The 27,518-nt window shown below is 34.6% G+C and overlaps 2 protein-coding genes across 7 annotated transcripts; both read left to right on the top strand.

Moving 5' to 3' along the window:
- The first annotated feature begins 7,489 nt into the window (after positions 1–7,489).
- LOC147293398 (uncharacterized) lies at positions 7,490–20,511 on the top strand. Of its 6 annotated transcripts, none has more exons than XM_086233887.1 (6): positions 7,490–7,925; positions 8,074–8,132; positions 8,663–8,713; positions 19,303–19,359; positions 19,468–19,577; positions 20,182–20,511. In XM_086233887.1, exons 1-6 carry the CDS (start codon positions 7,892–7,894, stop codon positions 20,186–20,188), a joined length of 318 nt encoding a protein of 105 aa, XP_086090013.1. In that variant the 5' UTR covers positions 7,490–7,891; the 3' UTR covers positions 20,189–20,511. The 6 variants fall into 6 exon arrangements, with proteins under 6 accessions (XP_086090013.1, XP_086090012.1, XP_086090011.1 ...); XM_086233886.1 differs by having other exon boundaries at positions 8,663–8,714; positions 19,289–19,359; XM_086233885.1 differs by having other exon boundaries at positions 8,074–8,160; positions 8,663–8,714; positions 19,289–19,359.
- A 5,671-nt stretch (positions 20,512–26,182) lies between these two features.
- TET15 (tetraspanin15) lies at positions 26,183–27,507 on the top strand. Its single transcript, XM_086231061.1, has 2 exons — positions 26,183–26,683; positions 27,211–27,507. The coding sequence occupies exons 1-2, from the start codon at positions 26,183–26,185 to the stop codon at positions 27,505–27,507; spliced, it is 798 nt and encodes a 265-aa protein (XP_086087187.1).
- The last annotated feature ends 11 nt before the right edge of the window (positions 27,508–27,518 follow it).

Genomic DNA, 27,518 nt, shown 5'->3' with positions numbered 1-27,518 from the left:
TTGTTCAAGATTTAGACAATGAAATCCTTACTTTCATCGAGGCCTAAGTTCAACTATATGAATTACCCTTAAACTTGCAAAGGCTAGCATGGCTTGTGGTTTTCACATGAAAATTATTTATACCAATTTTGACAAAATTATAATTTTGTATTTGATTGTAACAAATCTAAACTACAAATACTTGATTGAAAAAATTGAAGCAACTAGGATGAAGCCCAAAACCATAAGAGCTAAAACACATAAATGAGACTCAATTAAAGATTTATACTCTAAAGTATTAATGATGCTTTAAGTAGAAGTCCAAAATAAGAAATAAAGATAAGCCCAAGTCCACCCGGACCAAAACTTAAGTTTTAGGATAAAAATCCTATCGAGTCGCTCAACAATTCTTACCGAGTGCTCGACGGTTTTTGCCAAGCACTCGATAACTGCAGATGCAACCTGCATATGTGACCTCTATCCTGCATTTGAAGCCTGCATCTATAACCTAAAACATGCATCTACTACCTAAACTCTGTCATCCGAAACCTAAAAAGCTACATCTGTAACCTAAAATTTGCAGATGCAGATGGAGGATGCATATGCATCCGCCAAGATCTCAGCAAGAGTACCAAGCGCTTGGTATATCAAGCCCTCAATTGCCTGTTTCTGGTTCTAGGCGCGCGCTCGCAAATAAATTGGGCTTCAACTTACTTTTTTCTTTAGGTGGATTTCCAGTTATATATGAACCTTAAATTTTTTGTCCTTGGGAGTAATTTATTAAAGTATTAATTAAACCATGTCAAGAATAAGTTTAAAAGGTGAAAAGAAAAGCCTTAAAATATAATATAATGATTATAAAGTCCACTTTTGGACTCTTAATGATAATTAAACATACCTACTTTACCCATATCATAAAAGAGTCCACTTAATTAGCTTTAAACCCACATTTTAAAAAACTTGGTGCTATTTTTCTTCATCCCATTCTCATTCTCCGATCGTCTCTCTCTTCCTTCTCCGATTGAACCTTCACCATCCAGCAAGTAAGGCCGACGAGATCATAGCCATGCTGCTCGTCTCCTTCTCCTTTGTCTTTCGTGGCAGCCTTTCTCTTTCTACTTTTCTTATCTCTCTCTCTATTCATTCTCTTCACTAGCTATAAGCCATTGTTGGATCCTTGAGGTCTAGATCGGAGTTTGTCGACCACCGATTTAGAAGAGCACGTTGGCTTCCAGATCCGAATGTGTTGAATTGCTGATTTGGAGGTACTATGCCAGTTCCATCAATTTATCTCTTTCTCTCTCTCTTCTCTTCACTATAAAGCCATTGCTAGAGCCTTGAGGGTCCAGATCATAGTTTGTCTACTGCCGATCTGGAAGTAGGCGTTGGTCTCCAGATCTGGATTTTTGTTGAATTGTTGATCTGGAGCTAATTTTTATTGTCAAATAGTAACTATTTAGGATGATAGTTACTGTTAGACAGTGACAATTATTTGATATTGTTAAAATTAAGATTTTTTACTCCAAAAGCTTATTTTGTGTTTTGTGTTGGTTTTATGTTTTTTTTTTACTTGTTTATGGAGAAAAAAACAAAAGACAGTGGCAATTATTTGGTTTTTGGTATTGTTGCACAGTGAGAATTGCCACTGTCCAACAAGGACTATAATTGTCATTGTTAGACTGTGTCAATTCTCCTAACGTGAAAAAAAAAAAAAAAAAAAAAGTTCGCCGCTTTTTCCAGGTGATTTCATTAAAGTAGGCTGCATTAGAACTTGCTTTTTTATATTGAGCCTTTAAAAAAAGCATATTTTCTATAATGGACTTTAAAAAAAATCCTAAAATATATGCATCAATTTTTTAATTAAAGAACGGATGTCCTATAGTGAGAAAGAGTATTAGCCAAAGGTCCACCTTTATTTAATTAACACACTTAATTAAATAGATTGAACCCAATTATTAATTCCTAATTAATTAATGGCCTATTTGGTATTCCATTCAAAATGTGTGTGTGTTTTTTTTTTTTTTTAAATTCTGCATTTTGGGCTCGTTTGATACTGCTTCTTAAGAAGTGTTTTTGCTTAATAGCGCTTTTGCTGAAAGCACTTTTGCTCAGAAACACATACAAACGTTTTAAAAAAATCGAAGTGCTTCATGCGAAAGTACCTAATAGGAGCTTCTCAAACAATCTCTTAAAAGCACTTTTATATATAACTCAAAACACTTTTATTTATTTCTGCCAAATGCTATTAAAAACATTTTTACTAATTAAAAATATCTTTTAGCAGTTCTAAAAGTAGTATCAAACAAGTCCTTCATCTATATTTATAACTAATGAAAACAAAAATCAGTTTCAGAAAGAATACCAAACAACCCCCTAAATTTCTTCTCATTTAATCCCAAGCCTTCTCCTAAGAGTCTAACCTCTTAGATTTTATTCAATCTAGCAGAGGAAAAGTGAATTTTAATCTTTATCAAAATTTCAATTAGAAGTCTTTCTAATTCCCATCTCTAGAAAATAAAATTAATGATTTAACCACCCACTGCACACTTTACAATGATAAATAAATCCATGCATCAAGTTAAATTAAATCAATCTGGTCCACTTTATAAACATGAACACTCCTATTGGGCATTAGAATAGGCTGAATAGCCATTGTAACTGTTGTCAGTGTCAAGTATGTGTGGTTATAATTGTTCAACAATAACTATCATATTTTGAATATTTTTCTTCTTTAAACTTGTGTATATTACTTTCTTATAGTTGTATGTTAACATTTCACAAGTAACTGTAAAATATATATATATATATATATATACAGGCTCCTTCTGTTGAGGTATATCTCAACTTATTTATGTTGAAGTATGACCTTGTTGGGGCCCACACGAGTCATTTTGTGTCGATCCGAACCGTTCGCAAGGATCATCTTCATTAATAGATCATTCTTGCAAAAAATTAGTCAAATCGGAAATCATTTGCCTATCTAATTTTGATAAAACAAATAGACGGTTTCATCAAAAATATTTGATTCGTCCATTTATTTGATCAAAGTTAGATAGGCAAATGATTTCCGATTTGGCTAATTTTTTGCAAGGATGATCTATCTATAGAGATGTAAAAATTGAACGGTTCGGATCGACACAAAACGACTCGTGTGGTCCCCAACAGGGTAAACCTCAACATAAATAAGTTAAGGTATACCTCAACAGAAGGAGCCTGTATATATATATATATATATAAATGACTATTTTTTTTTTTTTGTAATTGTGGGTTATTACTGGCTAACAGTTATAAGTCAAGAAAACAAAAAAATTGACAAGTTTGTTCTTTTTTAAGTGCCTCTTCTCATTTATCATCATATTTTCTGATTTTGCCTTGTAAAAAAAATCCTAGAAAATAATAATAGCAATATTATTAATATTATTCTCAGGACTTTCACAAACTATGAGTGACAAGTGACAACTAACGCTTAACAACATGTCATGATATTATAGAAATAATTGTCAACCTTTCTATTGTAATTCCAATACAATAAAATCTTCTCACTTCTATATGGCTATATAGAATAACAATTCACTCTTTCATAGTAAGAGTATGTTCCTTAGTTACAGTATTACTCTTGTGAATGGCTAACCTCATAAAATATGTGCATATCATGTGATGAATGTCATGAAAAAGGATTAATAAAAGATATGATAACACATTAGTTATGGTAAAAATTCTTTCCTTTTAAACCTAACCAAGATACCCATATCGACAAAAAAATAAAAAAACCTCAATCAAGATACTGGGGGAAATTAAAACTTTATCATGGTAAATATTCTTTCCTTTTTAATTTAGATAAAACTTTAGATGCTTATTTTTTTTTATGCATCTATGTTAAATCAATCGGCTAATATAGATAAAGTTTGTGCAAAATACTCGGGTAAGAGAGCGTTGTAACCCATGTGGTTTTGAAAAGTTTGTTAAAATATACTCTCTTTTTTCTCTCAAATAAAATGTTTGATTTTCTAAAATAATTGACTCGATCTCTAAATAAGGAAAAAGTTTTGAATGAGGTTGTCGTGTATAGTAAGACCACTTAGTGATATGGCTTTATGAGTTCTATTCACTTTTAAAAACTGGAAACTTTGTTTCACCTCACTATATACATGTGCATGATTGCTCTATTGAAAAATTTCTCATAAATAAGATATTATTATTATTTATAATATTTTTAGAATAACTGACTCTTTAAATAATTTAAATAATTAGATAATAGAGATTTGTGATTTACTCTTCTCTTTCAAATGCGTGATTTTCTATTTTGTTCTTAACTTTGATTTTTAGAATTTTGGTTAATACTAATTAAAAATTGCAGGCAAGAAAATACTGATCTCATATTATGGGGAGAGACAATTCAAGCGAGGAGTTAAATGACCACCCCTTTTCTAAAAGGTTTCAAATTAGTTATAATCATGATGATTTAAATGACCGCCCCTTTTCTAAAAGGTTTCAAATTAGTTATAATCATGATGATGATCATCTGTCACTTTGGTCAACCAATCATGGTCACACCCAAAGGCTAAAACCATACCTCTTGGCCTGAGTGCCTGACTATAACCAAACATTAGTATATATGTGAATATTATTGTAGACTAGTCTTTACTGTGTTTGGGCCAAAAGTACTTTTCCTCTATAAATACTGTACAATACTCTTTTTTGCTGTGTTTGGGCCAATGGGCCTAAGTAGCACTATTTTCATGAGGAGTATACACACAAGTGGCCATATTATATGACCATAGTGTTTTGAAAAAGAAAAAAAAAATTCCTTCCTTACTAGCAACAGCCAATTGAACATTGTTAATGACTTCCAACAACTTATCCAAAAAATAAAAAAATACAAAAAGTGCAACCCTTTTTGAAGTAACAATATCCGTGTCCCTACTACAACAAATTGTTTAGAGTAAGAAAGTTCATTGTCCTCCCACTTGAACAAGTAATTGATAATATAGAGACTTCCATTTAGGTCCTTTAAATTTACACTAAAGTTTTATGACCATTAGAATTCTAACTAAAGTCAAATAATATTGTAACCATTTTACGTTACATAATATTAGTCCATTAGTTTTGTTTTATTTTTTTTTTTCGTGCATACCAGGTGTCGAAGGCTTGGCAGCCATTGTCGAGTGTTCGGTAGCGCATTTTTGCTTCTTCCTCGAGCTCTCAGTATTGGTTTGTCAAATTTATGTTAGGTTTTAAATCTGGGAGCCCTAAACCCTAACATGCTCAACTTCATTCAACACCCTAGGAGATTATGAAGTGAATCTGTACCCTATACCCTCAAAAAATAAAAAAATGATGACATAATTCTTTGACGTGACAGTGGTCAAAGAATTTCGATCATTTAGAAAAAATATAAACTTATAAAGTTTCGGTCCAAGAAGAAATGTAATAAGGACTAAACTCTAATTTTCTGTTGATAAGGGATAAAGTAAAAACATATTGCAAATTCTCTCTAGATATTATTACTAGTTAAAAAATAAATTATAAGGAAATCATGATCACACAAGAACAAATCTAGTTGTTTTTTGTTTGTCCTTGCTAGTGTAATTTGACCAAGAGTTGTTTCGGCCTAGGGCTCGTTTGAGATTGTTGTTGGACACTTAAAATCTGTTGTGGATGACAATTCTAGGTCACTCACAACAATTTTGGTGTTTGGTAAAAAAACCAAAAACTGTAGTGCTTTACTATTCTAGGTCACTCACTACAATTTTGAAAAGCAGCTATCAACCTATTTTTCAAAACTGCAGTGAATGAAAATTGTTAGGCCCATTAATTAAAAATTTTAGTTGCCCAATATATCATTAATTTTATATTTATTATTAATTATGGTATTTTATTTGTACCATTAAAATTATAATATACCTACAAAATAATATGCATACTTATTTAATTATTTTGTTTTTAGCCATTTTAAAGTTAATATAAATTTGTAGACCAAAATTTATTAAAAAGTAAAAAGCTTGTTTTTTACCAAATAAATAAATCAAAATCACTTTCAGCATCATATCTATTTTAATAATTATAAACAGCCACATTAGTTTTACATTAAAATTTACGAAACACCTAAATACTACTTTTTGCCCTCATAGTATTTTTGAAAACATAGTTTACCAAACACTCAACTGCTTTACTTTACAACTGACTTTACTTCACAACTGTTTTACTTAACAATAATTTTTTCTCATAACAATACCAAACTAAGCCCTAGTTGGTTAACAAGGACATAATAAGAAACTAATATACTTTTCATAATATTGGCACAGTTCAAAATTTGAAGGACCATAAACTATAATACAGATAACATGCAGTTTCCTTCAAATGGCAAATTAAGGTCTCAGGTTCTCTCTTTGTCTTTCTTGCTCTAGATACGATGTGGGCTACCAAATATTGATAGGTTGGATGGGCAATACATAAGTTTGAGAAAAACTTTCATGTAATATGAATAAGGGATGACCTGACATCCCAAAAGACAAAACATTTTTTAAAATTGAAGAAAATTTTATATGATGAGGTATAAAAACATAAATATTATGATTTTATTAGATGGGGATACCACAACCGAATGTAAACCATCTCTAATCGTTTAGATTGTTACTTTGTTTGACAAAATGTAGTAAATTTTCAATATCTATCAGCCGTATGTCCTTACCTCTTGAGCTAAACTTTAAATTACAATCATTGAATTTCATTTTGTTACATTAGAAGGAATAGAACCTTATCTATTATAATTCTAACATATTTCTCCATATTCTTTCACCACTTAGACTAACTTATTTATTACATCAAAGAGTCTACAAATAATGTTGAGATGTTTGTCATTATACTATTAAACAAACCTTAAAACTTAAGAAAACGAAAAGAACACAGCCATCCAAAATCATCAACAAAATAAGTATGTATTCCCACTACAAGAAAAAGGGGCATGAGGCACATACAAAGAAGGCACAAATACAGATTTGTGACATGTTGAGACAATAAGGGCACAAATATAAATATATTTGTGTTTTATTATATAAGGCACATGTGATTGTGTTTTTTTTATATGTGTCCTATTATATAGGACATGATTTCCGTGTCTATGGTTATGTCCAAATTGACCATCCTTCACGTGGCAACAAACATCTGCAAACTTTTTAAAATAGGCACAAATAATTGTGTTAAAGTCATGGTTGATATCGACACAAGTGTATTATTTGTGTTTGTAGTGAAACACAAATGTTATCAAATGTGTCCTTTTACATGAGAAGAACTTGCCTGCCCCCGTGTTAGGGGGACAGGTGGTGTCACAAGAGAGAAAAAAAACAGAGAGAGAAAGAGAGAGAGAGAGAGGAGAGAGATAGAGAGAGAGGGATGCCAGCTGGTGAAACAGGGGGTGCAGGCAAGTTTTATTCCTTTTACATAGAACGACAAAAAAAAAAACTAAAGCCTCTTTGTTATAATTTATAAAACACGTTCCCACCAAATTTTTTTTTACCCCCGCCTCTCATTTCTCTCTCTCCCCGACCTCACTCTCTTCTCTCTCTCGCCATGCTTTGACCGGCCATATCGCTGTCGTCCGGCGGCTGATGGAGGCAAGACCACCGCCGAAATTCTCGCCTCTCCCTCCTCTCTCTGCCCATCTGTTTTGATTTTCCAGAAATGCAAGGATTGCGGCGACCCGAGCTGGGGCAGAGCCGAGCCCTTTGCCGGCGATCTCTATGCTCCAGCGGCTTCGCGACTTCCCACCACCCAAAACTCATTCCTCTCGTCGAGCTGGTCCCTCTGGTACCTTTCCCTCACGCCGATGACGCCCCACGGCGGCAAATCGAAGCCACCCAGTCCGACGGCTCCGACCAGATCACTTTGTACGCAAACGGTGATAAGATGAGAAATGAGTACACTCAGCTACACAGCCTATGCATTTGGTATTTTTCTAATGATTATTTTTTATTATTTTGAATATGTGAAGCTAATTTATGGATGCGCAAAAGAAAATGGATGCTTAATGTGTTGGAAGTTGATTTGCATTTACTTAGAATTACAGGGTTTAGAAAATTGTTGGATTTGTGGAAGGTTTGGTTGTTGCAGATAAAGTCATTGGACTCCATACGAATCCACAAGAGGTGCATAAGGTCATGGCTAAACACGTACTCATGGAAGGTTTAATAGTAGGCTATACTGCTCTTCTAAATTAACATATTCCAAAGAAAGAATTCATTTTGCATTATTAGAAACGTTTTGATTTTGCTTAGGCGGCTAGGATGTGATAAACAGTGTTTGCAACCAATTAATCTATCAAAACCAAAGAGTCCAAGACCTAGGTAGCTAGGATGTGATAAAAAGTGTGGAGCCACCAAGTCTGCAATTAAATGGGCATAAAAATTTCTAACATGTTCAAGTTAAGGATCTATAATTTGTTTGAGAATGACAAGGGACATATATACATACCTCCTCTTGATGTATTGTTTGTAGTTGAAGTTGTTGAATCACATACGGTTGTATAGGGCTGGTCTTTGCAAAAGCAAAGGAATCCACCATTAGCAGTGTTAAGGCCACACTTTCCTCCTGAAGTCTATTAGTTTTAGTTGAAAAACTATGAGTAATTATATTCAATTCTCTTTTTTAATTTTCATTTCTTATGGCTTACTTACCAACAATGCAGGTTGTTTTTGCTTATGGTGTGACAAGTAGTGGAAAGACACACACAATGCATGTAAGTTTTATTGTCTTTTCTTGGGATTTTGCTATTGAAAATTTAAGAATATTGAAAAATTATGTTGCCTACTGTTTGATGAGTAAAACTCCCCTTTTGAGTTGTGCCAATTGGGTTATAGTAAATAATGTTGACTCTCTGTCCGTTGGTTTCCACATTAGGCAATTAGTTGTATATTGGAGAGTTACATATTTTTTATGGTCTTTGTACTCATTTTTCTTAGATTTGCAGTAATCCAACTTCTTAACAAATCTTTAATAGAACCTACCCAGAATTGATTCTAGTTGTTTTTCATGATGAATAATAAGAAAAGTATAATAGGTTTGCTCTACAACTCAGTAAACCTTTATATTGTCTTTGTTTGCATATTGTTAGTGAGGACACACAAGATTGGTCATGTTGAGTCCAAATGTGTTAGTTTCTAGGATTTGTTAATGTTGGCTATTTTCCTTGTCAAAACAATTGTATTAATTTGTATTTATTCACTCACAAGCTCTAGGCTAGATTTAGGACAAGACCTGCTGCTTTGAAGAAGTCATGAATGAACAAGTCACAAGGTATACTGCACTTCATTCATTTCATGAAATTAACAGATTTCTGTCTATTTGACTAGTCATTCACTGATCATAATGAACACTGTTTTTCACGTACAGTGACTGTTACTGACTGTTACTTAAATTACAGTTGCTACAGTGGGTCATTTCGGGTTTTGCTTTTTAAGCCCAATTCTTTGAAAGCCCATATTCTATTTAGTATTAGACATGCATGTGCATTGCACAAGACTTGTTTTCTCCACTGTAGCATTCAGATCTGATTTCCTCTTTCCCATTCACGCACACACACTATTCATCATCTTCTACATTCTGATTTTTAAATGCAAAATTCCTTTTGACAGCTGCTTATTTCTATCCTTAGTAAATACTAGGATACCCCTCTAGGACAAAGGGAATATGCCCTTAATCCGTCTCTTGTGGACAGCCATTGATTGGCTTCCACGTGGCATGGGCGAACATGCCTCTTGCGTGGGTGTGTATGGGGTTAAGTGGGCTGGCTGTCCAGATCTGGTGTGTACGTCGATGAGCAATTTCAGAGCGTGAATTCTTGGGTTTTCACTGCTGGGTATTTTCCATGTGAGGTGCTCATCTTCATAAATTTTCAGAAAATGATTTTTAATTCTTGAAAAATCACTTAGAGATTTTCTGAAATTGTTTTTGTTAAATCTGAAATTCTATATGGGTTTGAGTGCTTAAATGTCTTCATACATACTTCAAACACATTCATTTTAGATTTAAGTTGAAGGATTCAATATTGATCTTTTCATGCCGATAGCTTGAGAAGATTAATCTTTGTTTGTGAATCCTATATTTGCATATCATGTTCATGCATTGATGAAACCACTGAGCTTGGTGCGGATTGGTGCCATGGGTTGATGAGCTTGGAGTGGAGCTGCCTTCTTCATGAATGACCATCTGCCTTGCGTATGGAAGTTGCACAAAATGGGTAAGATAGCTGCCACTTAGTCTAGGACTTAGTGATTGAGCTTGTGTGCTGAGTACCCTCTTTTGTATTGAACTTCTGATTTAGTGGATTGCCTGGTCAGCTGGATAGACCCCCAGTTTTTACCCTTTGTGGTTTTTCTGGGTGAACATTTTGTGTGTTTCTGTCTTCCCTATTTGTGTTGTTTTGATTACTGACTCACTCATCTTTTAAACACAAATCTGTACTGGAGCTATTTGCATAAAATTGATATATGCTTTATATAACTGTTTAGATAATCACACACCACTGTAGTTGTGGATAACACTGGGATGCCTATTGTGATGGGTCCTCTGAGTGTATAGGATGTCACTTGATCCTTGGTGTGTTTGATTTGTGTTGTTTTTACTGAAGTGATTTTTGGTTTTTCAAAGTCAATGTGGAGTTTCACATTTTGTTACTGGACCGTCAGAGTTGTGTTTGGTTGACTAGTTCGTGAGTGATCACATAAACCAAAAATTGGGGTCCGATCACTGAAAGTGAAATTAATCAAGTTAATTGAGTGAATAGATCACCTAAATTAAACTTTCAATTGGTATCAGAGCGCTACTCTAAAAGCAAATAGAGAGATCCTAGGGTGTTGTTTGTTTTCTAGGTGTGTCTAGATGGAAAGAGATCGCGTTGCAGGATCTTGCAACTCTCCTCCATTTTTTGATGGCAGCAACTACGCTGCTTGGAGAGAAAAATTTGAAATTTTTCTTGATGCCTATGATGAGTTGGCATATGAGTATCTCAATGTTGAGTGGATTCCTCCCACACGGATTGTTGATGGGATTGAAACTCCTAAGCCTAGGTCCGAATGGTCTTTTGCCGAAGTCACGGCCTCTAGCTCCAACAAGAAGGCTAGAAATGCTATTGTCACTGCACTGTCTTCCTCACAATTTGCACACATACAACATTGTGTCACGGCTAGGCAAGCTTGGAACAAACTTAGGGTTGTTCATGAGGGGGACAAACAAGTTAGGTCACTTAAGCTTCAAATGGTACATGCCAAATTTGAAGAAATTAGGATGAAAGAGTCCGAGTCATTTTCCGAGTTCTATGAAAGGTTGGAAGCCCTCACAAATGAAGCCATGTCCCTAGGTAAACCTTATGAGGAGTCTACCATTGTCCAAAAGGTTCTTAGATCTCTACCTAAGAGATTTCAATCTAAGAAGCATGCAATACAAGAAGTCCAAAATTTGGATGAACTCAAAATTGGTAAATTGGTAGGAAAGCTTAAAACCTTTGAGATGGAACTTGAAATGGATGAAAGGGATAGCAAGAAGTCAAAAGATATTGCTTTGCAAAGTGTCAAAGAGATGAGTGAAAACTTGAGTGAAAAATCATCCATGTCCGATGATGAGGTTGCCCTTTTTGTCAAAAGATTTAGACGAATTCTTAGAAATAAAGGGAGAGAAGCTAGAACTAGTGGTAACAACTTTAAGGAGTTCAAATTCAAACCTCAAGGAGAGAATTCATTTGAGAGAAAACAAGAGAGGAAGCCTAACTTTAAAGAGGGAAGAACAACCAAGAGAGATGTGAAATGTTACACTTGTGGTGGAATAGGTCACATAGCAATTGAATGTGCAAACAATAGAAAGAATCATTCTTCAAGTAAGAATAAAGCCATGAAAATCACTTGGAGTGATAGTGAGAGTGATGACTCAAATGATTGTGAGTCTTCTTCCGATGTTGAGGGAGATGAAGTTGCATTTGTTGCATCAATCAAGGAGATTGACCAAGTAGATGGTGGGTCTGACTCAGAATCTGTTCCTGATGATGAGTCTTACACTGCACTTTGTGATAAGTATGACTTACTTTTCACCGAAACTCTTAGCATAAAGGAAGAAAATCAGAAACTAAAGAATGCTAAATTGAAATTGTGTGAGAAGATTGAGTCATTAGAGAGTGAATTAGAAAGTGTGGCTATCTTGAAACAAAATTTTGAGAGTCAAGTCAAAGTGCTCAAGGAGAGCAACATCTACTTTAAATCTTTGAATGAAAAGCTTGAAAAAGAAGTTCATGAAGCAAATGAGAGCATTGTTGAGCTCACCATTGGGGCTGAAAAGGTGGATAGGATGCTTAGGATTGGAAAGCATCATGGTGATAAAACCGGTTTGGGTTTTAGTGAAAATAGTCCTAGTGTATCCAACACAAAGACCATTTTTGTCAAGTCAGAATCTGATCATAGTGTTAAAAAGGGTCTAGGTTTCATTGACATTGGTCAAAATGCATCTCATTCTAAGTCAAGTCAAGCCACATCAAGTGTCACACAAATTGATTGTTCTACTTCACTTAGAAAAACAAAGTTTGTCCCGGTTTGTCATCATTGTCATGTCAAGGGTCACATTAGACCAAATTGCAACAAACTTAGAGGAAAGAAATCAAGTGAACCAAAGAGAAATGTTTCTCTACAAGAGCAAGTGAACAATCTACTCAAGGAGGTAACCAAAATTGCCTTACTTGTCACCCCACTTCCCAAAAATAAGCCATGTCCATATCAAAGATGGGTTGTGAAGAGCTCCACTAAATGTCTAGTAACCTTGAATGCTTTTTCAGCCACTAAGAGGAACATTTGGTACCTAGATAGTGGGTGTTCCAAACATATGACGGGAGATAAGGAGGTCTTTACCTCTCTTGCTCCTTATGATGGTGGTAGTGTGACTTTTGGAGGAGGAGAGAAGTCATATGTGAGTGGAAAGGGGGTTGTACACATACCCGGTATACCCGAATTGAAAAATGTGAGATTTGTTGATGGGCTAAATTCTAATTTGCTTAGTATTAGCCAACTTTGTGATGAATGGGGTGGTGAAGTGTGTATGTCCAAGAGTGGATGTAGAATTGTTGACTCCCAAGGAAGGGAGATCTTGAATGCCCCTAGGTCTAGGGATGATTGCTATGTGTTTGATGGCAATGTTGGAAAAATTGAGAATACTTGCAATAGAGCTATTGATGACACTAGCTCTCTTTGGCATCAAAGACTTGGTCACATTAATGTTCATGACCTTTACAAGTTGTCTAAGCATGAGGTTGTTAGAGGTCTTCCAAAGATAGGAAAGCCCGAAACTTTTGTTTGTGGTCCATGTCAAATGGGGAAACAAACCAAAGAACCACACAAAAGAGTCAAAGACATAGGCACCTCTAGGACACTTGAACTAATTCACTTGGATTTAGTTGGTCCGGTCCAAACCTTGTCAATAGGTGGAAAGAAATACATTCTAGTCATGGTAGATGATTTTTCTAGGTACACTTGGGTGTCATTTCTTAAGGACAAGTCGGAGACATTTCATCATTTTGTCAAGATTGTGAAACTGCAGAAAAGTGAAGGTATGTCGAGTCTGTCAACCCTGTCCAGAATCAGATCAGACCATGGTACTGAGTTTGAAAACTCTCAATTCGATGAGTTTTGTTGTCAAATGGGTATTAAACATGAATTCTCAGCTCCAATAACACCCCAACAAAATGGAATCGTTGAGAGAAAGAATAGGGTTTTGATTGAGATGGCTAGAGTGATGTTGAATAGCAAAAATCTTGCTAAACATTTCTGGGCTGAGGCGGTAAACACGGCATGTTACATCATAAATAGAGTCTATCTTAGGCCGGGAACCAAAAAGACTCCCTATGAACTGTGGAAGGGTAGGAAACCTAAGGTTACACACTTTAGAGTGTTTGGGAGTGCATGTTACATCCTTAGGGATAGGGAACATTTGGGAAAATTTGATTCCAAGAGTGATGAGGGTCTGTTTTTAGGCTATTCTTCCAACAGTAGAGCATTTAGAGTCTTCAATTTGCGAACAAATTCTATGTTGGAATCCATAAATGTGAAAATAGATGATCATGATGCATCTATTGAAATGGCTGCAGATAAGGATGGATTGTTCCCACAATCTGATCCTAAAGAGGTTAGTTTGGTTAAAGAAGAGTCCAAGTCAGACAGTGATGAACCCACTGATGACTCAAAAATTGTTGAGTTTGACAAGTCAGAGAGCGAACAAAATGACAAAACTCTGAGTGACAGATCTGAAAAACCAAGATGGGTGAGGTGTAACCATGGTGAAGATGTAATTCTAGGTTCTTTAGACAAGCCAGTTAGGACTAGAAAACAAATGGCCAATGAACTTGCTCATGTGTGCTATGTTTCCATTGTTGAACCTAAAAATGTCAAAGAGGCACTCAATCATGAGGAATGGGTGAGTGCAATGCATGAGGAATTGAACCAATTTGAGAGAAACCAAGTGTGGACTCTTGTAGAGAGACCAACCAACACAAATGTCATTGGAACCAAATGGATATTCAAAAATAAATCCGATGAATTTGGGAATGTAGTTAGAAACAAGGCAAGGCTTGTTGCTCAAGGGTACTCTCAACTAGAGGGTATTGATTTTGATGAGACTTTTGCACCCGTTGCTAGACTTGAGTCCGTTAGGTTGCTTTGTGCCATTGCATGTCATCTTAAGTTCAAATTGTATCAAATGGATGTCAAAACAGCGTTTTTAAATGGATACTTGAATGAGGAAGTTTTTGTAGAACAACCAAAAGGTTTTGAGGATCCTCACATGAGAGATGGTGTCTATAAATTGAGGAAAGCCTTGTATGGGCTGAAGCAAGCTCCAAGAGCTTGGTATGAGAGACTCTCTCATCACTTGTTGTCCAATGGGTATCAAAGAGGGTCGGTTGACAAGACCCTATTTGTAAAAAGGTTGAAAAATGATGTCTTGATTGCTCAAGTTTATGTGGATGATATTGTTTTTGGTTCTACTTCAGATTTTCATGTTAAGAGATTCATTGATGTAATGTCTAGTGAATTTGAAATGAGTCTAGTTGGTGAAATGAATTTCTTTTTAGGGCTTCAAGTCAAGCAAGTAGATAGTGGGATATTTATCTCCCAATCTAAGTATGCTAGAAACTTGGTCAAAAAGTTTGGGCTTGAGTCTTCCAAAGTGGCTACTACTCCAATGAGTAAAAGCTCCAAACTTCATAGGGATCCAAATGGTAAGCAAGTGGACCAAACCTTGTATAGAAGCATGATAGGAAGTCTCCTCTACCTCACAGCTAGTAGACCGGACATATCGTTTGCGGTAGGAGTGTGTGCTAGGTTCCAAAGTGATCCCAAAGAATCCCATTTATTTGCAACCAAAAGAATCATCAAATATGTAAGTGGGACTCTTGACTATGGGTTGTGGTATACCCATGATACCAACACTAAATTGGTTGGATTTAGTGACTCCGATTGGGCTGGGTGTAGTGATGACTTGAAGAGCACCTCGGGTGGTGCTTTCTATGTTGGGAATAACTTAGTGTCTTGGCATAGCAAGAAACAGAATTCTGTCTCTTTGTCGACTGCTGAAGCTGAATACATAGCAGCAGGGAGTTGTTGTACACAACTCATTTGGATGAGGCAAATGTTAGCCGATTATGGGATTGATGAGAAAACTTTTCTCATCTATTGTGATAACATGAGTGCTATAGATATCTCCAAGAACCCGGTGCAACATACAAGAACCAAGCATATTGACATAAGACATCATTTCATTCGAGATCTTGTGGAGAGTGGCACTCTTACCTTGACTTTTGTTCCTTCCGAACAACAACTTGCAGACATCTTTACAAAAGCTCTAGAGAATCCAAAGCACATTAGTCTTCGGAAGTCAATTGGCATTTGTACACATGCATGAGTCTTTGTAGTTAAATGTGCTTCATTGTTTAAGTTTCTTTTATTTGGTTAAGTAGTTTTTCTTTTGAAGAAAATAACCACCTTGAAAGGTCTTAACATTATGTGTCACACTCTCTTTGATATTCAAAAAGGTTCTTGCATAACACGAGTCATGTCAATAAGCATAATCCCTCCTTCTTGTCAAATGTTAGACTTGAGATTTTTTTTTAACACTTTGTCATAATCAATCAAACTTGTTAAATGCTTTTCAATGACAATTTGTTTGAGGATGCAATTTAACCTTTCAATATAATTTCTCCTTTGTGTCCCATCTTTAGCTAAAATTTTCCTCATTTGAACAAATGTGCACCATACAAAAACAAAAAAAAAGGAAAGAAGTGTGACCAAAGAAGTCACGGCCCTAGGGAGAAACAAGGTGTTTTTATGGTGTTCTAGGGTAAAGAGTCGCAAAATTGGACCAATTCATTGCACTTAACTTGGGATGTGCCTAAACAAAACAAATGAAAATAATTTTCTCAAAGCCATTGTCATGAGTTGAAAAACTTTGCTTTCAAGATTTGTTACCAAATTAGAAATTCTCTTGAGTGGTTAAATTCTAATCTTTTGTTGTGGATGAAACTTATTTAACCTCTTTGGTTGTCTTTGACATTGTTTTTCCATCTTGAACAAGTCTTGAATGCTAGCATTGACCTCCGTATATCCCAAATATGCTTATTTTCTTGTTCAAAATTTGCAATCTTCATTTTCCATATCTATTAGAGTGTTGACATTGGTGGTTAAATTCTTTTCAAGTGTGTTTGTTGTTTTGTCAAATTTGTTTTGTCAAAAATAAAATCCATGAAGCACATCTAACTCATAGATTTTCCTTGTGTGTCATTGCTTCCAATTTTCTAAGGATTCCTCTATCTTTTTTTTGTTTTATGCTCCAGTACGCAGTTTGTTCATTTTGACTAGTTTACCAATCGTCAAATACAGGCAATTTCACAGAGCCATTCTGCACTTTGAATCACTGTTCATTAAGGGCATTTCAGACTTTTCTACATACCTAGGTTCTTCTCTAGCTGTCCCTCATATTACATGTCTATATTCTGCAAGCCCGGTATCGAGATGTTGCATTTAGGGGGAGTTTGTCTTTAGGGGGAGTTTGTCTTTAGAGGAGTTAAAATTTAGGGGGAGTTAGACTTGTATGGAATGTTTCTCTTTCGGCATGTATTTTTCTTGCATATCTCTCCATTTTTCTGTGCTTCTGAACTGAATTTTCTTTATGTATGACCTTTTGTCTTTCCATGACAAAAAGGGGGAGAATGTATTGGTTGTTTTAATCTCCATTGCTTGCTGCGTTTAAACTGCATACTATCATACTTTGTGTTATGCAAGTATTTCTTCTTGCAGGTACATTATAACAAGTGTTGGGCTGTGTGTTGAGAGTCTTGTGAGGTGATTGGGTTATTGTTTTGTCAAGGAAAGCCAAAGGGGGAGATTGTTAGTTTCTAGGATTTGTTAATGTTGGCTATTTTCCTTGTCAAAACAATTGTATTAATTTGTATTTATTCACTCACAAGCTCTAGGCTAGATTTAGGACAAGACCTGCTGCTTTGAAGAAGTCATGAATGAACAAGTCACAAGGTATACTGCACTTCATTCATTTCATGAAATTAACAGATTTCTGTCTATTTGACTAGTCATTCACTGATCATAATGAACACTGTTTTTCACGTACAGTGACTGTTACTGACTGTTACTTAAATTACAGTTGCTACAGTGGGTCATTTCGGGTTTTGCTTTTTAAGCCCAATTCTTTGAAAGCCCATATTCTATTTAGTATTAGACATGCATGTGCATTGCACAAGACTTGTTTTCTCCACTGTAGCATTCAGATCTGATTTCCTCTTTCCCATTCACGCACACACACTATTCATCATCTTCTACATTCTGATTTTTAAATGCAAAATTCCTTTTGACAGCTGCTTATTTCTATCCTTAGTAAATACTAGGATACCCCTCTAGGACAAAGGGAATATGCCCTTAATCCGTCTCTTGTGGACAGCCATTGATTGGCTTCCACGTGGCATGGGCGAACATGCCTCTTGCGTGGGTGTGTATGGGGTTAAGTGGGCTGGCTGTCCAGATCTGGTGTGTACGTCGATGAGCAATTTCAGAGCGTGAATTCTTGGGTTTTCACTGCTGGGTATTTTCCATGTGAGGTGCTCATCTTCATAAATTTTCAGAAAATGATTTTTAATTCTTGAAAAATCACTTAGAGATTTTCTGAAATTGTTTTTGTTAAATCTGAAATTCTATATGGGTTTGAGTGCTTAAATGTCTTCATACATACTTCAAACACATTCATTTTAGATTTAAGTTGAAGGATTCAATATTGATCTTTTCATGCCGATAGCTTGAGAAGATTAATCTTTGTTTGTGAATCCTATATTTGCATATCATGTTCATGCATTGATGAAACCACTGAGCTTGGTGCGGATTGGTGCCATGGGTTGATGAGCTTGGAGTGGAGCTGCCTTCTTCATGAATGACCATCTGCCTTGCGTATGGAAGTTGCACAAAATGGGTAAGATAGCTGCCACTTAGTCTAGGACTTAGTGATTGAGCTTGTGTGCTGAGTACCCTCTTTTGTATTGAACTTCTGATTTAGTGGATTGCCTGGTCAGCTGGATAGACCCCCAGTTTTTACCCTTTGTGGTTTTTCTGGGTGAACATTTTGTGTGTTTCTGTCTTCCCTATTTGTGTTGTTTTGATTACTGACTCACTCATCTTTTAAACACAAATCTGTACTGGAGCTATTTGCATAAAATTGATATATGCTTTATATAACTGTTTAGATAATCACACACCACTGTAGTTGTGGATAACACTGGGATGCCTATTGTGATGGGTCCTCTGAGTGTATAGGATGTCACTTGATCCTTGGTGTGTTTGATTTGTGTTGTTTTTACTGAAGTGATTTTTGGTTTTTCAAAGTCAATGTGGAGTTTCACATTTTGTTACTGGACCGTCAGAGTTGTGTTTGGTTGACTAGTTCGTGAGTGATCACATAAACCAAAAATTGGGGTCCGATCACTGAAAGTGAAATTAATCAAGTTAATTGAGTGAATAGATCACCTAAATTAAACTTTCAAAATGAACACAATAACCGCTAAACACTTGGAGTTTTGATGCTGCCATCCATGCTTTCCCATATTTATCAATCTTTCAGTGTTGATGCTTCCCATACTAGGCCTGATTGTTGTCTTATTTCAATAATTGCACTATTGAGTTGTTCAAATTTATGAGTTTAGGGTCTATTTTTCATATAGGCATTCATTTGAATTCTTGAGATTCTTTTAATTCTTAAGACTTATAAATTCATAAAATTTGCCAATATGAACTCTCTTTGCAGGTTGTGTATGTTTGGCAGCCCTTCTTTGAAAAGAATGATATTGACATAGATTATCAAGTGAGTAGATGGTTTCAAGAGTCTTCTTACAATTGGGTTGTTAGCTTCTGGACTAATGTGATTAATTTCCTTTTTCTGACTACTCTTTCTTGTTCAAATACTGTGAAGGCTGGAATGCACATAAATGCAAGGGCAGTTGCTAGGGGAAATCATAACAAGAGTTGTCTTCTCCCTTCCCGCAAAGTCTTTGCTTCTGAGGGAATTGAGTTAATGAACTGGTATGGCCTAATAACCAATACTGTGGTTTGTAGTTTATTTCATTTGTTAATTCAAAGCTTTATTGAGCACTGTCATAGTTGATAGAATTAGAGCATCCAACCCAAAACCAATTGGCAATGGGTGGAGAGGTCCAAGACTTATAAGCACATATGCTAAGCCTTAGTTTTTCGATGTGGGACATTGCTCCACATTACTCTCAACACGCCCCCGCACGTGTGGCGATATTTTGAGCCTTACACGTGAACAAATTGTATTGGGTGACGTGGGAGCACGTGTGGCCGTTGGGCCTTACACGCGGATAACCAAGCTCTGATACCATGTTAGAATTAGAGCATCCAACCCAAAACCAATTGGCAATGGGTGGAGAGGCCCAAGACTTATAAGCACATATGCTAAGCCTTAGTTTTCCGATGTGGGACATTGCTCCACATTACTCTCAACAATAGTCTGTCATTGTATCATGAACATGTAGAGTTTAATTAGAATATTTTAAGACTCTAGTTCTTCCATATTAAAGAATAGTCTTCAATATAGTAATATTTGTATCCAATGCCTATTAGAGTATGTTCTTATTCTTATTTATGTTTTCTCTGTGAACTGTAGGATGTAAATTATGGAAGGCTGTGAGGAAGGCAGCGGGATCTAGTGCTCTAAACACCAATAAATGCACAAATGTCAGTGAGTTGGTGATAGTTCTAGTGTACATTGGATCTAAATTTGTTTTCTTTGTATACATTAGATCTTTAGGATTTTGGCAATGTGGGGGTTCTCTATTTAAGAGGGTCACATGGTGATAGTTCTACTCTTTTGTTGTATTCTTTTGTAAATTAGTGTAGGGAAACTTATGAAATTTCCTGCATGGAATAGTATATTTCTTGTAGTGTAATTTTTTACTATATTTAATAGTATAATATAATAACATGTTTGCATATAGTTAATAAATTAATATAAGCATATGAATATGTACTTTATTAGTATTAATTTAATTAGCATAAAGAAAAAATTGAGGTATTACAACAAAAAAAAAATCATAATAATAAAATATGATATTTTGAAATGCAATTCTATTGTACTACACTTTCAATAGGTAGGATAGCATTCTAGTGTATAGCATTTACTTATGTATTGTGTAAGTGCAAAATAATAACCAATAACTTGTAATGCAAACAGTTCATACTAATATATTGTTAATTTATTTAAAAATAAATAAATGCATTTGTTAACGTGATTGTTAGAACTCAAAATACTAATATATGTTGTTTATTTATTTAAAAATAAACTCATTGAGCACGATTGTAGTATTTGTGCCATTGTGGGAACAGTAATGATTGTCAGATTGGAGGCACAAAATAGTACTTGTATTTGTGTCTCTGTGCATGTGACACAAATATTGAATTTGTGTCCCGTGCTATCAGTAACGCCATTACCGGTCACAAACATGATAATTGTGGCTGCACCGTTACCAATGTCATTATGGCATGATTAATTGTGCTTTTTGAAACAAAAAGACACAAATATAAGTTGGTGCTCTGTAAAGTTTTTTCTTGTAGTGTCCTTTTACCCAAAACCATCAACCATAGCCATGACTGTGTTCATTTCAACAAAATAAGTATGTATTCCTTTAACCCAAAATCATCAACCATAGCCATGACTGTCTTCTTTTCATCCAAAAAGTCTATATTATTTTCACCCAACAGCCATAGCTTTGTTCGGTGTTTCCTCAAAAATTGTCAGAACCTAGCAATGAGAGATCGCGAATCAAGGCTAGAATTTTCTCCTTTCGAATCGATTACGTAATTACTGCACCATTAATAATTAAATTAAAATCCGCACCACATCATTAATTATATTGAAAAAAAAAAAATATATATATATATATATAAGAATGCTCTAAAACTAATTAGTTAGTAAGTTAATATAAAGCTAACCACCATGTTAGGTCCACCGCATAATATAATCTCAAAATCCAAACCGTCTATTTTTTAGGCCCTACTTCAAAGATCATCTATGTAAAAAATCTCTAAAATCAGAAGTCATTTAGTCATTTGATTATAGCAATAACTATTTATATGTTTTTATCGAAAACACGAATCGTCTATTTATTTAATCTCAATTAGATGACTAAATGATTTTCAATTAAGTTGATTTTTTACAATGATGATCTTTGAAGTATGACCTAAATAATTGACGGTTCGGATTATGAGATTAGTTATGTGGTGGTCTCAAAAGCATAGTTAGTTTCGTATTAACTTGCAAACCAGTTAATTTTAGAGCACTCCTTTACATATATATATTGTATAGAGCCCAAAAGAGCAATATCATCACAATATATCAAGAAGTCTTTTTTACATGACATGCTTGATATTAAAAGGGTCCACCTTGTTTTTTTGTTGATAAGTTGACTCACGTTATAAAATCAGCAAAGACCGGGAGCTCAATGTGACTCCTTTTGTATTTTTTTAAGGGAGATTTAGAGTCCAGTGCATTTTATGAGTTTTTTCTCAGACTAAGACCGGTAGTGATTTAGGGTTTTTAATTAAGTCTTTTTATTTTTCTTCTTTGACGACCTTATGTTATGTTTTAACTCCAACGCCCAAAATCTCGGAGTTAAAACCTAACATGCAGCCTTTACAAAGCCCACTCTACACCCTAGGAGAGAAAATACCTTTCATATCGGGGAAGGACTTTATTATAAATTAAAAGGATTTTCTTATAAATTAAAAGAATTTTCTTATAAATTTTAAAACACCCTCGGTCTCCATCTAAAAACTGTTTTTTTAAAGGACCTAAGCTTAATTATTTCTTTTTTTCATTTGCATCGATCAAAAACTGTTGAACAATTTCAATGTTGAAATTATCATATAGTATTATGGTAACTAACACAATTAGGATAAATATGATTTCAAATGATTATACTTTTTGATTTATTGTTTTATTATTTCTCACAATATAACAAAGGACAAAAGATATTTGTATAATATTATTTTTGTAGGATTTTACGATTAATTGAAACTGTCCAAGGATTTGGAGGATTGTATTGAAACTATTCATAATAATAAAATAAAGGATTAAATATAAAAATGGTCTATAAACTTTACAGTGAATCTCAATTTGGTTTACTAACTATAAAAAGTGTCAATTTGGTTCACGAACTTTTCAAGTTGTAACAAAGCAGTACAAACGTTAACTTCCATAAAAAAATTTAACGGAAATTGGTTATGTACACAGAAAGTGACCACATTTTCAGAGGCATTTCAGTCCGTTCATCACATTTTCATGTAACCAATTCCATTAATTTTCCGATTGAAATTAACATTTATACTGCTTTGGTATAATTTGGAAAATTCATGGACCAAATTGACACATTTTATAGTAAGTGGACCAAATTGAAAATTAATGTGAAGTTCATGGACCATTTTTGTATTTCACCCTAAAATAAAAAAAGCCAAACTCTGGTGCCGTTTTGAGCGCTTGACTCGTTAAAAAGTCAGTCAGCTTATCACCCACTTCTGCGTGTGGGCTGATTTATCAGACTATTTATACTTTTAGATTTTAAAAAAGTCTTAATTTTAAGCAAGGGTTTAAATTTCGAAGTTTTCGGCGAAATTTCGCCGAAAATTTCGTTTTTTAGGGGTTCCGAAATTTTAACACGGATTCGACTAAATTTCGGAAAATTTCGGCGAAATTTCGAATGCCCCAACAGCCAAATTTTTTTAATTTCAGAGAAATTTCGTCGAAATTTCGCTTAAATTTCGTCGAAATTTCACTCTCACAACTAGAAACAAAGAAAACGACATGGAAATCTGTGTGTCAAGAACCAAGCATTGAATTATAGAAGGGGACCTGGGCTTTGGATGCGAGACAAGTAATGGGTCGGATGGGGTTGCTCTGTTGCAGAAACGCCACCAAATTCAACAACCGGAAGTCCCCACTTTTCTGAGGCCTGAGAAAACAAACTTGAAGCCTTTCAACAAAGCCAGTTTCTCTGTACCTGTACTTGCCGAAGACGACCCTCGAACTCGTCGGACTCGCCAAGGCTTCCATAACTGACTCACTCACTCACCGAAACAAACCCAAAAAAGCGTACCCGAAGTGGGTTGCTTTAGCTTCCAAGATGTTGATGAGTTTTTGTTTGCTTCTTGGGGTCTCTGTCACTTGGTTGATTGGTTCTGAGAGTAATCCACTCCTGGTGGATATTATATTATTATAGCCTATTATTATTGGAAAGCATGAATGATTGGAAAGCAAATAGAAACATGTGGCCCTCCGTCATCACTACTTTCAATCTCAGCCCTTCGTTTTTATTGTCAATCAACTATTAGCACTAAAAGTAAGAAAGAAAAAAAGAAAGGAAAAAAAGAAAAAAAGAAAAGAAAAAAAGAAAAGAAAAAAAGAAAAAGAAGAAGAAAAAAAGAGAAAAAAAAAAGTAAGAAAGAGAAAAAAAATTAAAAGGTTTAGGGTAGATTGGAGTTTGGGGCCTTTGGACAATTGTAAAGAAAATAAAATAGTTTGGGTTTTTATTTGGCTTTTTTGGAGTTTCACTTAGTTGTTTTTAAACCCTAAATTTGTAAACTTTAATATATTTCAATATAAAAAATAATTTAAAATACTCTAAAGAGCCTAAACCCTAATATCATATACCATATCCTAGTTTGAGGTTTTTGGGCAATTGAAAAAAAAAATGATTTGAGATTTCGTTTGGCCGTGTTGGAGTTTCGTTTAATTGTTTTTAAACCCTAAACTAATAAACTCTAATACCTTTTTATATAAAAAATAATTAAAAATATCCTAAAGGACCTAAACCCTAATATTCTATACGATATCTTAAATAATATAGAGTATAGATTATAAAGTATATAGAATTTAGTGTATATATTATAGAGTATAAATAATATATTAATTTTATTTATTCATTATACTAATTTTATTTCATAGTATTTGCCTCCAGCGCGCATTATATTCATCACATATCACATGAAACCTACCATATAATTTGGTTTTTTTCAATGTTTTTTATCAATGTAGTAGATAATATGTTAAATAAACATATTGTGAAGTTTCATTCAAAATTTCCGTATTTTGATAATAATTTCCATCGTTTCTGTCGAATTTTTGTCGAAATTTAAAAATCTTCGAAATTTCCGTCGAAATTTCCATCGAAATTTCCATCGAAATTTCCTCGAAGCCCGAAATTTTATTCCTTGATTTTAAGTTCCAAATAAATGAATTCCAAATATGGCACTGGGCAATACTTGGATCCAGCCCTAGGGTGCACCTTCTTGTCCACCCTCACATATGTAACAATTATATATTATTTATATGTTACCACCTGTCTTTTTTCATGAAAAAATAAAACAGAACAGAACTTACCAAACAGGCAAACAGTAAAGAAATTTTTCATTTTCACCGAATGGAGACCCAAAAGTCAGCACCTTCTGCAGCCATCGGCGACCGGAGACCGATGACGGCGACTGGAGTGGAAGTTATTTCCTGAAACTCAACGCTTTTATAAACTGTAATCTTTGAGATGGAAGTCAACAGAGTATGGGCTTGCTTGTGCTAAGATTGATGCCTTTGGCTCTTGAATGGAACATTGATAGCCATGTTTCTAGTAAAGGCTTAATTAATATCATCAAAGACTGACATGGATCTCCATTTATTTTTTTGGCCATTCTCCTTGATCAGCAGCATCAAGAAAAGAAGTTAAGGAATGGAAATTGAGAACCAAGTTTGGTTAACCTTGATCATGAACATCATTATTCCAATATTGCCATATGAAAAATTAGGGGTGCTGTGGGTTTGTTACTCTTAATTGGTCCATATAAGTAAGGGTGGACAAAAGGAGGTGCACCCTATGGGTGGATCCATGTATTGCCCTATTGCCTTTTAGATTTTGTTCATGTACGTATTTTCTTTAACAAATGTTAAACACAAATGAAGTTATTCTCTTAATTAGATAGATAATTTAGTGTAGTATTCATAAGTTTATAAAATCTTTGACATATTCATAAGTTTTGGGAAAAAGGTAATATGTGGACACTTTATATATAAAATTTACATTAAATCTCTACTTAAACAGATTTTTAACATCCGGCCGTTTATCATATAAGAATGTTACAATAGATCATAAAAACTTACAATATCATCACCAAATACATAGCTTAAAATCTATTTCAGAAATATCGAACAATCTTGTCCAATTAACCAATTTTATTACTCAAACAAGCATTTGACAATCTTATTAATTTACTTACACAGTGTTAGTTAGAATTTTGACTATATTGTGAAGAATATATAAAATCTTAGTCATAAGGATTTAGATATGCTTCCCTAGAATCTCTAATCTAAGCCTCTCTTATCTAACTATCTTCCTTAAATATCTCCTTTGAAGAGAAAAAATTGCATCCACAAAACCTTGATTTTTTACTTTGACTTAGTAGTAATAATATATAAAAAGAAGAAAAAGTAGTAACACCCTAACACTATAGAAGAGTTTCATCAATTACTTTGATGATCAAGAGACTATATATAGGACAAGAGATCAGAGAGAAAACTAGAAAAGTGAGAACATTAACAGCTGAAAAGGTCGAAAAGTATAGAGATCATGACAGACAAGGAAGTTGAGGAAGTTGCTCAAGGAAATAAGAAGTGGGGAGGATTACTAAGCATAGTGAGTTTTATCTTGTCCCTTCCAATACTTGCTTCAGTTATATGGTTATTGTACATGAAAGACTATGACTGTGAAAACCTCTTGAGGCTGCCGAAGCTTCAATTTTGGATCAGCATTTCCTTGATAGTCATATTCTTAGTGAGCAACCTGTTTGTGTTTTTGAGATCTCGATTTCCAATGCCTGGACTTCTTCTTGTTATGGTGGCATTGAGTTTGATGCTCATGATTGGGCTTGGTTTTGTGGGAGCCTACAAGATGGCCAGTCGAACAATACCAGCTTCTCCTGAGTGGTTCAAGATGAAGGTTCGTAATGACAACAATTGGAACAACATCAAATCATGCATCTATGATAAAGGAACATGCCAAGATTTGGCATCAAGATCATTGACAGTCAAGGCATATGACTTCAACATGGGAAAGTTAACATATATTGAGGTAACATAAATTATAATCTATTAAATTTCTTCCTATATATCTTCAATTTGTTATGCTATTCCAGATTCTCTGATATTGTTAGACTAAATCTGAACCATGTGGTATATGAGATTGGCAACATATGTAATCATGTCAAATATCTAGTAAGAGACTACTACCCTACTATGCAGTGGAAATGTTCTTTCCCAAGACACTCTGACGTATTATGTTGTTAGGCTGAAGCTAATCGAACTATTAGTATATTAATTTTGTTTTAATCGATTGTACGTATGAGATTGACAGTCTAACAACGTATTAATGTGTTGGGTATATATATAACATTATCCTACTACACACAACTTTTTTTTTTTTTTTTAATTCAACTGCTTTATGCACGACAATTTTCTTCTCAAATATTTTAATACATAATGATGCATGTCAGATTGTTAATTTGGACCATTAATTAAGTGAACTATTTTATAATGTCCACGGGTTATATGTTAACGAACCTAACATCTTAAAAAATTTTCATTTTGCTATTTTGAAAGAATGGGTGTTGCAAGCCACCAACAACCTGTGGGATGAAGTATGTAAATGCCACATATTGGGAGAAGGACGATGCAGCTGCAGACAAATCTTATCCGTACGATAGAGATTGTGATGAATGGATGAATGATCCAACAATCTTATGCTACAACTGCACTACTTGTAAAGAAGGATTTGTTTCAACACTAAGGAGCAAATGGTGGAGACTTGGGATCTTTCTGGTTTTGATGTCAATATTTCTCATGCTTTCTCATATTTTGTTATTCATTGCAACAATGTGGGAGCGCTATGGAGGATAGATAGAAATTTT

Source organism: Dryas octopetala, chromosome 2 (genome assembly GCF_963921425.1).
Source record: "Dryas octopetala chromosome 2, drDryOcto1.1, whole genome shotgun sequence".
Taxonomy (NCBI): Eukaryota; Viridiplantae; Streptophyta; class Magnoliopsida; order Rosales; family Rosaceae; genus Dryas; species Dryas octopetala.
Note: the sequence above shows the minus strand (reverse complement) of the source record. Positions and strands in the feature narration are given on the sequence as shown.

What these genes read in the sequence shown, in the direction of transcription:
- LOC147293398 (XM_086233883.1), top strand. Translation starts at nt 7,892, where the DNA reads ATGAGTACACTCAGCTACACAGCCTATGCATTTG. An exon ending in CTACACAGCCTATGCATTTG is followed by an intron (nt 7,926 to 8,044) that starts GTATTTTTCTAA and finishes TTAGAATTACAG; the next exon opens with GGTTTAGAAAATTGTTGGAT. An exon ending in ATATTGACATAGATTATCAA is followed by an intron (nt 19,360 to 19,467) that starts GTGAGTAGATGG and finishes AATACTGTGAAG; the next exon opens with GCTGGAATGCACATAAATGC.
- TET15 (XM_086231061.1), top strand. Translation starts at nt 26,183, where the DNA reads ATGACAGACAAGGAAGTTGAGGAAGTTGCTCAAGGAAATAAGAAGTGG. An exon ending in GAAAGTTAACATATATTGAG is followed by an intron (nt 26,684 to 27,210) that starts GTAACATAAATT and finishes CTATTTTGAAAG; the next exon opens with AATGGGTGTTGCAAGCCACC.